Source organism: Triticum urartu, chromosome 7A, assembly GCF_056163025.1.
Source record: "Triticum urartu cultivar PI428250 chromosome 7A, HENAU_Tu73, whole genome shotgun sequence".
NCBI classification, from domain to species: domain Eukaryota; kingdom Viridiplantae; phylum Streptophyta; class Magnoliopsida; order Poales; family Poaceae; genus Triticum; species Triticum urartu.
The window spans coordinates 133,074,522-133,087,763 of NC_141879.1; the positions used below are offsets into that span (position 1 = coordinate 133,074,522).

Below are 13,242 nucleotides of genomic sequence, written 5' to 3' on the forward strand. Positions count from 1 at the left end.
CTCAACAGGTCCCCAAGATGCCATTTTTTTGCCGGCGCCAAAAAATACCCCAGTCGCCCCACAGGACATCGGATTCCGCCCGTTCGGCCCATCTTTTGGCCCGGCGATGCCAGGCCGAACCCAACGCACTGGGGGCACTTGGGGGATCCGGCGGAAGGAAAAGTGATGCATGGGCCACCACTGTCAGGCGAGAAACGCATTTTCCCTGCCTAGATTCCACCCGCGCGCCGCAGGACGCCACTTTCTCTTTCGCTGGATCTGGCGGGAACTATGGGCGCCGGCTGACTCTGCCGCTGGCCGACACTGCCGCCGTGCCGCGCTGTCCGTGGAATAGCCAAACAGAAGGCCAACCAGTGCCATAAGCTTCTTCCTTTTTCCCTACTTTTGATACACATAAAAACTACAAAGTTGTATTAAGACTTATGAATTCTTCATGTACCACCATTTACTAGGGCTTCGAGCCACCGCCACCCCTCTCATTGCCGTCGCCGGAGCTCCATGGGTAAAGCCTAGGTAGGGGATGATGGCGGTGGAGGGGCCTTCCTCCACCTCGGCTCTGGAATGCGGTTGCGGTGGAGATCCGCACGGGTTTCCTGGACTTAAGCGTCGTCCAGCATCAACGGCGCAGCGGTGAGGGACCCTCCGCCATCAATGGCTCACCCAGGTGGGGCAGTAGTTATGAGCGGTAGTGTGGCTCCGGTTGTGCGGATTTTCTGGCAACAGACGTCACCCAAGGGTGTGCTGGATAAAGGAGGAGGTCAATCTAGTGGGGATGGGCGTGAATTTGGGAGCGAAAACTTGGTCGATCTCAGCCAAAACCGTCAAAGGTGGCACCCGCGGGCGTCGTTCCATTGTTGGAGGCGTTGTGGGGCAATTCACGTTCCTTGTATACTTCCGAGAAATTCCAGATTCAGGCTTTCAGGATTGGATGATGGCAAGGTTCCTGGGTTGTCACTGAGAGGGCATCATCTTTGGGGTTGTTTGTTGGCTGGACGGATAAGTGGTTGGCTTGGTGGCTGGGCACATGTCTCCATATGGTTCTAGTGCGGTGATCAAGGTGGAGCGGCATGTCATCTATAGTATCGACGCCAGTGAGTCTTGGCGGCAAGGTGCAACAAGGTCTCCGTGCTGGATAGCGTTTGATGGGCACGCGCAAGATGCTGGCGTTGTCTGTCGTTGTGGTGGTGTCGACGACAGAAGGGTGTGGCAAGATCGGTGCATTGATTGCTCCTAAAAATGGGACTGCGGAAGAAGGCGGCGATGGATTCTACAGTGTGTGTGCATATGGTGCACTCTAAGGCTCTGCTAGCCCGGTTGGTGCTCTCGGCTAGCCGGTGGGTGGCTTGGTGAGGCCGCCGGATTTCTTGGTATGCATGGCGCGAGGTCAGGGCACATCATCAATATTGTAGGTAGGATGATAATTTTTATCAGGAAGGTGTCTTTGGGTTGATCTATGTATTTATTTTGTAAGACGTTTTTAAATAATACAATAAAGATGGTTGTGTGCATTACGCGATGTAGAGGCCATGGGTAATTCCCCTTATTGAAAAAATGTATGTGGATTTTCATGAAAAGAATCAAGTTTAATGCTTCAAATTTTTATGTTTACATGGAACTGATTTTTATTTTGCAGAGCGAAGAAATCTTTGATTTTCCATGCAAATTCAGTAACATGCTTAAACAAGCATTCGAATTCTCTGAACACTTTCAAGTTTTCGTAAGTATCTAGTGTTCATCTCGGAACAAGTGCTTTAGGAGACATTTTCATCGTGTCCGATCAGCCGCAGGTTGTTCTTCCTTATTGTTTATGTTTAGTTGACAATAATTTGTTCTACAGTAAGGAAAGTTTGCAAATGCCAAACAGCTAACTGACAATTTTTTTGAGACTTGAGACACATCATATTACCAAGGACTAAAAAAACTTCATCTTGTAACACATTTGATACATGGCGAATTTTCATGTATTTAGATATTTCATCATATTACATGTAATTTCACTGTACAACAGTTGTTAAAATGATTAGTTCTAAATGGAGGACCACCTAATCATATGGAACCTTGAATGTGCACTACACCGAGGATCGGTACTGATTCCACTTCCATTATGATGTTATAATAACCATGGCTGCAACCATATGTTTGGCATCTGAACTTTATCTAGGTGTACCACTACACACTAAATCGACTCTATGATGAACACAAACTGCAGCCATATTTTTTGTGTGCCTAACCTGTGTACTGAAATTGCAGAGCTATCATAACGCTGAGGCACATGATTATTTTTCAAATTAAATTATGCCGATTAAAAACAGAGTCTAAAAAATATAGAATAACTGAAATTGCACGACCCAATGTGGCGAAAATGACTATACAATCTCAACCAGTGAAGTTGAGCGCATTTAGGGCATCTCCAACGCCGACACTCAAACCGCCCGCATATACGTCCGGACCACACGGTCCAAATCCCGAAAGCCATCCAACACGAGCATGTATCGGTCCGTTTAGTGGTCCGGACACACTTTTTTCCGTAAACCAAAGACAAAGTGTGGAGGGGGCGGGGGCGTCTGGACCGCGGCCACGTTCACATCTGACTGACCTCGCTAGCCGAAAATCCCACCCGCTTTCTCGCGCTTTTCATCGAATGCCCGCGCCGCTTGCCGCGCCACATTCATGCCGGCGCAGAGCATGTAGCGTTCGACATTGATGCCCGTGATTTGACTGGACGAGAGGGCGGTGCTGGAGAAAGTGAGCTCTTGGGCGTCGCCGCTTCAATGCAGACCCCGTGTCCTTAGAAACCAACTCTAGTCGCAGCGCCAAACTGAAGCAGGCTGACCACCCCTTCCTCCTCCCCAAGCGTAGTGACGATAATGAAGTACGGATTCTTTGCGCCGGCAGGCATAGGCAGTGAAAGTTCCTCCTCAGGTGGATCCTGGCGCCGCCGCCCTCTCTCTCCGGGCCCATCGGCATCGATGGCGGCAGGCTCCTCTAGAAAGGAGGAGATAGTCTTCTCCTCCGTCAATGGGGAGGACCAGTAGCTGCAGCAACGGCCCCTCTCTTCGTGGAGATCATGACAGCACGCTCGCTCTGTCAGATGGGCCTGGGGCCACCATCACTGGCGCTGGTGAAGTAGAAGTCACCATCCCCGACGCGCGTCCGCGTGAAGCAGGAGCCGACATCTCCACTCCAGCGGGTGAAGGACGAGCCCGGGTCCCCACCGCGCAACCGCGGCCTCCACATCGGAGGCCGCATGAATGAGAAGCCTGCGTCCCCCAACGCCTCTACCGCGTTAAGGACGAGACGACATCACCCCCGCTGCACAGCTGGTACGCCCGAATTGACGGGCCCTCATCGCCGTTATGATGCCACCGCTACCCGATAAAGGAGGAGCTGCCGCCCACGATCACAAAGGCCCCTGGCCTCATTCTTCACCACCTTAGAAAAGGCAGTAACAGCGGTGCCTCGGGCTAGCGGTCCATTGTATTTGAGGCGAAGCGCGCGGCGAGGCAGCATGCACGGTAGGACTGGCGCAATGCCGCTCGCCGCTCCGCGTTCGCCAAGACCGACATGGTGCCGGAATGGGTCCACAATGACCTGGACCTCGTCACCGCGGCAACGCTCGACTACTCCGTCACCACCGCAGAGAAGGCTGCCAGGCATTGCCGCCTCCTTGACGGCGAGCTCACCAAGATTTGTGAGGAGTGGTCGCTTAGTGACTGCTCCGCCGACGCCGGCAGGGGCAAGGCCGCCGCGAGGGATTCTCTAGTGCCGCCGACAATGGGCAAGGCGGCCCTCCGCACCACGCAACAGGAGCGGAGCAGATCCTCTGCGAGCGGTAGGTAGGCATTGAATAGGTCCGTTGCCACCCTCCCGCACCCTTCCACTGCTGGAGGGACGACGATGATGATGACGGCACGGACGGCGACGGCGGTGTGCTGGGACACGGCGGCCACGCGTACGAGATGGTCGTCCGGTATAGGGTTTAGTTTTTTTAGAGTTTTTAGTTAAATGGTTGAAATATCGTCCGTTTTATGTAAATTATATCAAAATTTTTAATGAAATATGCCATGTTTGCATGAATTTTTCCGTTTAGTTGAAACAGTGGTTGAAATGTGTGCGGGAAACATTGGATTTTCGGCTCTCGCACCTGTGTCCGTTTATTGGCCCCTCTTTCCGCGGACGGATGCAGAAGCAAATTTGCTGGTCCGCGTTGGAGATGCCCTTACATTTTGGGTAAATGATAGTTGAGTATAAAATTACATAGAAATCCTCATGCCTATTCAACATTTACTATTTATGTCCGTGGGCTTATATAAATTACAGACCTGAAAAGGGCACCTACAACAGTGAACCATGGAGAATCGTGAAAAAGGTCAAGGTTTCGGAGGGAGTTTCACAACAGATATGTGGTCGAATGGTGTACTTTAACTAGCATTATAGACGAAGATACCCTGAAAGTAACATGCACCACGCGCACATTAACGACGAAATGGATGGTAGACATTATTTAGGCATCCTTAAGCTCAGCCAATCTTCCCAGTGTCAGTCTGCCGGGCTGTGAGCATCATGGCATGCTACACGGTAGAGCAATATAGAAGTTAACTACATGAGGTGCTTGCGTCACACGGCACAACTCTTCCTGGTTGATGATGGTCGAAGTGAGCACGTCAGAAGCATGTTGGTGATGCAACAACCTCATAATAGAGGCAAAGATGGCATTGGATAGAAGTCGAGCAGGAAGTTGCTCCGGCCTATAACTTGGATTTGTTTTTTTGAAAGGAGATTTGGATTTTTTTTTTCTGATGTGAAGAGAACTGGAACTGGGTCTTTGGCAGAACGTCAAATTCAAACGTAATTCACTCAACTCAGTAGTTGATCCAAACTGTGTCCTAGCAGCATAGTAGCCTTTGGCCCTTTCCTAATACCTCCCAGTCAGGTGTCTTACTTGTGCCTTTCTCTCGATGTTTGTGAAAGTATCTATCTATATACCCTCTCTATGCTGGCTAATGTCCGTCGGGATTCCCTCGCGCATTATTATACCACAACAAAGAATCAAGTTCCATTGTGCACTAGCAGTGCATATATAGTATGTTAGTACTGATATTTCTCCCAGCGGCGTATCTTGCTCTCCTTCCTCACGGTTTCTAAGGTCACAAGGAGTACCCTTTCGTGAAACCTGTCTATCAGAGAGTTCAAGTCTCAACGACTTTACCTAGATGTTCGCATTTTGCTGGATTTATTCCAGGATTTAACAGTGCTATTCTTTCAGTGGTAGGCGACGTAAGCACCTATGATGACTTCGTCACTCGCATGATCTGCCAGTCTAGTACAGTCTCTCAAAGATGCTCAACTATCTTTCTGAAACCTGGTGGTTATTATTTGCATGTAATTGATGTAGCTCAGACGAGACAATAGTATAAAGAATTCCCCTGAAAATGGATGGATAGACTAGAATATATCTCAACGACGACTATGACCGAATACGAATAATAGAGCATCAAGACCTGAACCGGCTAGTAAACGGAAGAATATGGCATTAGTAATATAAGGCCTGGATGCATGACTATCTTTTCGTTGTTGCCACTTTAGGCTATCTAGCGCATCACTATCGGTTCATGGCAGCTCAATCGTTGATCTGGCATAGTGGCATGGCACTTGTTGAGCTGCTATTGCTTAGTTCGGCCGTGATCAGCAAATTAATCAAAGGCTATCCATCCGCGAAGGGCAAAACACCACAACTTGTGGTTACTTGTATCCACCCGTGCTCTCAAGCCCCCAAACTTAGTACGGTAATTTATTTATTTCTAGATTTATTCTAGGATATTAAACTCCACTTGCTGTGATAGACCACGCACCCATTGTCAACGAGATGTCTGCAGTTACTTCACCGCCCCATAATAAACCATCATTGCTAGGTCCAAACCATGCGTCATTGCTGGTATTAAGAATTGGCAGTGGACAAGCACGGTTATCACCGGTTCTGCGCTAAATCAGCAGTGATAATGGTAGTACTTTACTTACGGACTAAATCTCTAGAAATCTAGAAAAACAATATTGCTACAATTAAAACTGAGAGCGAGGTATCTTGCTTACAGTAGGAGTTTCATGTCCAATCCAAAAAAACTACAGTGATTTTTGGTGAAGAGTGCCCGCAACAATGGAGAGAAGGGATAGAAAAAAAAAGACTCAGGTTGGAGGAAGGGGAAACATATGTGTGGAGAGTAACATATTGTGTAGACCCATTACCGCTAGTTCAACCTAGAAAAACGACGGTGAGGAAACAGCAGTTCTAGTCAAAAACCTGCAGTATTAAGCACCACGTTACTGCAGGTTCGTGTCTAACTTAGACCTGCACTGATTATATGGCTATCACTTCTAGTAGTTCTTAAGGGCTCAATCATTTGAGGGGGCTAGGCTTTAGGCTGGTTGTAGTGAGAGTATCATAAATAATATCATGCATGCCAACTAGACGTTTTGGATGATGTGACACATAATTAAATGAAAAAAGAAAGCATGTACCGCTAGTTTGTGTCATGCATGACAATTAATAAGGCAATCTAAGATACTAACTTATGATACTATGTATTACGGAGGTAGTATCACACACTAGTATCATATGCATGATACTAATATATGAGACTCCCCATTACAACCAGCCTTAGAATCGGCAGAACTCGCGGCCCACACCTAGATTGCTTAAACTGTAGCAGTGCTTCCTCAATCTCAGGATCTATGACCCTGGTCTTCCGGTATCTAGTTGTGCATGCTCTTAGACTAGTAATTTTCGTATTGGATAGTAATTTGTACTCCCTCCGTTCCAAAATATAATGCTTCCTCTATTCCCATGCTTCAACTTTGACCATAAATTTAACCAACGAGACCGACTGCGGCGGGAGCAAAAGTTATACCAGTGAATTCGTATTCAAAAGAAGTTTTCAATTATATAATTTTATCTCCCGCCGCAGTCGGTCTCGTTGGTTAAATTTATGGTCAAAGTTGGACCTCGGGAAGCACGGACGCACTATATTTTGAAATGGAGGGAGTATATGTTACTATTACTAGTCTATATTACTATTTCTATAGTGGCGAGTAACATTTGTATGGTGTCATGTAATACTTTATTTATTAGATTGTAGAACTATCTTGTCTTGGTATATCTGATGTTACCTATAGTGTTAGGAACATGTTATGTTAGCACATGACTCTCTTTTCTTATTCATTACTTATCACATCATCTATTTTTGCCTAGATATGTGTGATGTTATGGCTTCTCCAACACTAACCCTCAAACCTCTTGCAACCGTCCGGACCACGCTGTCCGGACCGTGGAAGACAACCAACGCGGTCCTGTATCGGTCCACGACAAGGTTTGGACGTGTTTTCTCCCATAAAATGGAGACAAACCGGGGGGGGGGGGGGGGGGGAGGGGGGAGGGGGGGCTTGCAGGAGTGTGGATCGATCCCATGCCCGCTTCTGACTACTCTGGCCCACCAAAATACCTCCTCCCTCCCCTCCTGCAGTTCCTTCCGTTCCACGCATCGCCTACCGTGCCGCGTTCATGCCGTTCTAGAGCAAGCGGAGGCCAGCATTGATGTCGCGATGTGACCGGAGGGAGGCTGGCGCTGACCAATGCGACCTCTCGGGAGCCGCCGCTTCAATGCGGACGCAGGTTCTCGAGGAACAACTTTGGCCGCTGCGCAACATTGTAGCGGCTGACCGGCCCTTCGCATGGCCTGGCCGCGACTTTATAAGCCACGCTCCGGCGATGGGCAAGTCCACGTCACATCCTTGTCCTCCTCCCCCCTTCCCTCCCATCTCCCTCCACATCTCCAGTGATGGGTAAAAGTCTTGGGCATCGGTGCTGGCAGGCCGTTCCAGAGAGGGATCGTGGCGACGGCGCCCTCGAACTCCGGAGCCATCGTCCTCACTGGTGGGTGGCTCCTCGACGAAGGTGGAGATCGTCATCACCTCCGGCAACGAGGAGGACCAGCTGTTGCCGCCACAACAGTCCGCGTCGGTGCTGCCGGGCCAGGTCTACGCCGCCACCGATGCAGAGTTTGAGGAGCAGATGGAGCAGATGGTTCGTCGCTCTGTCGTCCACGTCAATGGCCCAGATCCGCCATCGGGGCACTCCTCCCCGTGAAGCCGAAGTCGGCATCCCCTGCACACTCTACGTCACGGTGCAGCCGCGCGTCCAACTCGGACGGTGCTTTAAGGAGGAGCGGTTGTCGCTGCCGCCCGACGCGTCGTCAAGGACCGCCGCCGGTCGCCGCCCATGCATGCCCAAGGCGCGCGGTCACATTCTGTAGTACCTTGGTAGCGGTGGGGCTGGCGGCAGCTTCTCCTCATCGTCTCGGAGCGCCAGGATGCCGCGGGAGTACGCTGACGGGGGCAGCGCCGACGAGACAGGCGCAACGCCGCGCGTCGGTCAAAGTACATGGAGTCAGACGTCCCGCCAGCACACATCTCGGTGGACCTAGAACTCTCATACGCCTGGGCCCTGGACCGCTCCGTGATGACGTCAGAGACGGTCAAGCGCCGTCTCTGCCGCCTCAACAGGGAGATGGCCAGGTACGGCGAGGAATGGTCTCTTGCTGAGATCGACACTGCCAATGACGCCTCCTACAACGACCGCCACCCTCTCCCCCAGCCCACGCTCTCGGTGGCCATGGCTGCACTGCGCACGGCGCAAGAGGAAGCGGAGATGATCACCCGCTAGCGTCAGCAACTGACGGGAAGCCCTTCCGCAACGTCAACACACCTTCCGTCGCCCGAAGCCCTACTCCGACAACTCCGACGCCAGATCGGGCCACGATGATGGAGGAAGAGCTGCCGGCCAGCCCGACATGGCCTACGAGGTCTCCGTCAAGTACAGGATAGTTTAGGGTTTTATTTATAGGTTTTTTATTATCGTCATGTTTTATGAACAAATTATCCCAGTTTCAATGAAATCGCCATGTTTATATCAAAACTCGCCCGATTGGATTGAATTTCGTCCGGTTGGTTTGAGTTGTTGTTAAAATGTACGCAACTACGGTTGGATGACTGCCTCTCGCATCCATGTCCGTGGACTGCCTGTCCGTGGACGGATGCCGGAGAAAATTTGCGGGTCGTCATTGGAGATGCAATTAACTTATGTTACTACCACTATGGATAGTCTTAGTATAAGACTTGAGTATATGGGCACAGTATCTGTCCATCTACTAATTGAGTTTGTTTAGAGAGAAAGGTGTCTGTCACGGCATTAAGACTGGGCCCAACAAGTCAGTCAGGTTGCACGGACCCGTTGCCCGCATCTTGGCCTATAAATAGCTGGGCAGTCCGTCTTCCATGGCACAACAGCTAGCTTCTTCTTCCCCGGAAGAAAGAAAGAAGCCCTCCTCTCTCCATCGGTACAACAAGGTGCTATAGGCTTATTTCGATCTTCATTCCCTCGTTCCATGGCTTTATTTATTTTTCCTGTTTCCTTCATATTAGATATACTGTATGATGCATGCCTGCATGGTGACAGTATATTTGCATACACATATGTATGTAAATATGTCTTTTTTGCAAAGAAAATAGTCTTGCTCTAGGTATAGGCCGCGTCAACTATTGCACGTTGATTTAGTGATCATGTTGCTTGATTCTACTGCATGCATGTAGTTATGCGCGGATGGACGTACGTACTCCCTCCATTTCTAGATACAAACCCTTTTAGAGATTCAAATATGAATTACATACAAATGTGTAGTGTATAGACGTTTTTAAGCGTAGATTCACTCATTTTGCTTCTTTATTGGATCTCAAAAGGGCTTATACAGTGCGTATAATAAGGATTTGAGCAGCAGTAGTCCACCTAGGTATGTGGTATACACACACACGCGCGGAGTATATTAACACAATTATGTTGCCTCCATCTAATTTGGCCACAGATCGAGATGCTGCCTCCAACGGCAAAGGATATAAGCTTCGGATCAGCATTCGCTAATGGTGGCACTGCTAATGGTGGCACTGCTACTGGTGGCAATGGTTCCGGTTCTCAGGCTGCGTCAAGCGGCAAGCCGCAGCAGGAGCTGCCAGCGCTGACACATCAGTATGCGGAACAATACGTGTATGCATACCCAGCAGCACCGGCATACGGCGGCCCTCCAAAGCCCCCGCCGGCGTATCGCTATGGCTATGGCTATGGTGGAGGTGGTTCTGGTGGGTACGGCTACCCCGAGCCCGATGGTATTTGGGATGAACCTGCTCGGGCATACGGCGGCGGCAGATACCGCCCACCACAGCTGCCGTATTATCAGGGCGGCGGTCGTGGTGGGTATGGTGGAGCTGGTGCTGGTGGCTATAGCTACCACGGCGGTGGCGGCTGTGGCTATCCTCCGACTGCAGGTACGATCGATACTTATGATGCATGTAGCAGTTCAGACACACACCATTGATACCACTCACTCAGTTGTTATGCTGATTGATGGGTCGATTCAGGAGGAGGAGGCGGCGGCGGTCATGGGGTCAGCAACGAATACGGAGGGCCGCCGCAGCAGAAGCCGCACATGAGTGCGGGGTGGCTAGCCGCCGGAGCTGCTACCGCCTATGGAGCGTACCAGCACCACATGCGCAAACACCACGGAGGAGGAGGGCACGGGTACAGGCATGGGCACGGAGGATACGACGACCACGGCTCTACTTGTGGCGGCGACGGTTACGGTTATGGCTGCCGTGGTTGTGCCCCCCATATGCATATGCGAGGCGAGTTCGAGCACCAAGAGCACACCAATATCAAATACTCTGTTCATCCCGACGGTAAGTGCAATGATGCCGCCAGCGGCCCGCCCGTTACAGTGTTGGACAAATGAGCCAGCCAGCCAACAAGCGGGGTTTAATATGGACGAACTCCAAGCTCATCACTGTACGGTATGTACACTACTCGATGAGCCTCGATCATCATACCAGATGAATGCCTTATATTGAATAACTCACCCGTCATGTACGTCCTAAACATTACAGACATGTATCTTGTGTTAGGGAATAAAACTATATGTACGTACTTATATGTAATGTAAGCCAGGAGGCTGCCAAACGGCGCTCTAGCGGTTTGTGTACGAGCGCTACTGTGGCCGAGCGAGCCATCACATGGTTTGTCATGCTAATAAGCACATGGAACTGAATGACGACCTTATATTGATTGATGTGTGTGTGCGCGCGCGTGTGTGTTTCTAGGGTGTTGATTCTATATCTTATCTTATCTACTAATAAAGCACGGACTGTTTCTGGTCGTCCGTCATGCCATTTTACAAATAAACCCCTCAGTTTTCTGTAAATCAACCCACAGTACACGTTTAAATTACAACCGAACTGTTTTTTTCTCATTTTCTCAGAAAACCCCCTAACGTTTTAGACAATCAACCCGCCGTCCATATTTAAGTCAGCTGAAACGTTTTTTTAGTTTTAACAGAAAATCCCTTGACGTTTCGGTTAATCAATCTACAGTTTATGTAAAATAAGATTATTCATATTTTTTAAACCGTAACTTAGATTTTAACATGTTATATACGGAACTTGATTAGAAAAATATGTAGAATCTAAATATGAAGTTATTTTTAGCTGTTAAATAATTCTAAAATATAATTTTTGGTGCAAACTTAAAATATAGTGTACGGTCTGTTTTTTTTGTACCGTCGGTGATTCGAATTGAAAATAAACATCTATTAAAACCAGAGTGAGAGAAAAAATCATCGAGAACCATGCATACACAACTATGAAAAACCTTGCGGGAAAAAACAACATACTTTTTATCTTATTCCAAGCGAGTGTGCGCACGTGCGCGCGTGCAAAAAGGAGAGACATTAAGTCTAACCACATTCAAACGTGTTTTCATTGTGTGAGCACAGAGGTCACTGTCGGCAACACAAATGTGATGCTATGTGAAACTAAAAGACGTGGGCCTATTAATGTCTTCAGTCATGGTTATTGGGTTAAGAGTGTGTGTTATTTTTTTTCCCGTTGCAATACACGAGCTTTTTTTTTTTGAGCGAGTGTGTGAGTACAGAGGAAATACAAATGTGATGCCATGTGAAACTAAAAGACGCAGGCCTATTAAGGTCTTGAGTCATGGTTATTGGGTTAAGAATGTGTGTTATTTTCTTTCCCGTTGCAACGCACGGGTTTTTTTTGCTAGTATGTATCTATGTCCACAGAATAATTGTCTCAAGATATTCCTTATTTCTGTTTGGGAAATCAATCCAAAGGCATCTTCCCGGGAAGGAATCTTTAGTGACCGTTATTTTTTCACATTAAAGATGGTGACTAGACCCGTTACAAAATTAATGTCACTAATGCTCGGACATTACTGTTGCGTTTCAGACCCGTCAAAAGCCCGTCAAAAGCAATGATGATGGAGAATCAAAAACCCGTCAAAAGCCCGTCACTAATATGTTTGTGACGGAAACCAAAAGTACATCACTATTATTTGCTTGTGTGACGGATCCTGGTTGTGACTGTTATTTTGAAACCCATACCTAGTGTTATCATAGACGTATCTCGTAAAACACCTCTCTGATGTATGTTTCGAAAATATAAAAATATGCAATCCAAATGGTAGCCACAAATTCAAATTACATGCTTTCATTAAAGTCTAAATCATGAAGTTACAATGTATCACAAAAGGAGCCATTTTACCAACGCAAATAGATTAACACATAACCAACGAGATGAACACCTAGGAGGAATATAATATACATAAAGATGGTTTTACACAAGTATTATAGAGTAGCGCATAAGAGTTTGTACATACAATTCTCTTATAGATAATCTAGAATATACTTTCATACATGGAAGAGGCTATGACGCGTGTGGAGGGGGGGGGGGGGATACAACGTGCCACACCCAGGCAGGGAAGCGAACGGGGTCGGTGAAAAGCTTTTTCTCCTCCCAGATCCGCTGTGAAACCCCATGCTCCACTTGCTTCTTCGGCCGTCTACTTCATCCACGGCGCCCGTTTCTTCCAACTCCATTCCCCCCAACCGAGGATGGAGGCGCGATGTGGCGAGCCGAGGGAGATTCGGCCATCACTCTGCCAAAAAAATATAACTCTTTTTAGAAGAATCTAACGAGGTATCAAATTATTCATTGACTAGAAAACTGCCGTTGGTTGCTACTGGCTTGAACCAAAAATAAACTATACACAACTTTTTATGCAACAAAAGATCGTATTTATATTACATAATAGTTTTGCAACAATTTTTTCATGGAGAGTTTTTCAAATCC

At 48.2% G+C, this 13,242-nt stretch overlaps 1 protein-coding gene across 1 annotated transcript; it reads left to right on the forward strand.

Moving 5' to 3' along the window:
• The first annotated feature begins 9,335 nt into the window (after window positions 1-9,335).
• Window positions 9,336-11,165, forward strand: LOC125520878 (uncharacterized). The gene is made up of 3 exons (XM_048685922.2): window positions 9,336-9,399; window positions 9,912-10,368; window positions 10,462-11,165. The coding sequence occupies exons 2-3, from the start codon at window positions 9,918-9,920 to the stop codon at window positions 10,830-10,832; spliced, it is 822 nt and encodes a 273-aa protein (XP_048541879.2). The 5' UTR covers window positions 9,336-9,399; window positions 9,912-9,917; the 3' UTR covers window positions 10,833-11,165.
• The last annotated feature ends 2,077 nt before the right edge of the window (window positions 11,166-13,242 follow it).

Bases quoted from the DNA above. Each gene is read 5' to 3' on its own strand.
- LOC125520878 (XM_048685922.2), top strand. From the start codon at position 9,918: ATGCTGCCTCCAACGGCAAAGGATATAAGCTTCGGATCAGCATTCGCT. The intron at 10,369-10,461 runs GTACGATCGATA...GGGTCGATTCAG, and splicing joins TGGCTATCCTCCGACTGCAG to GAGGAGGAGGCGGCGGCGGT.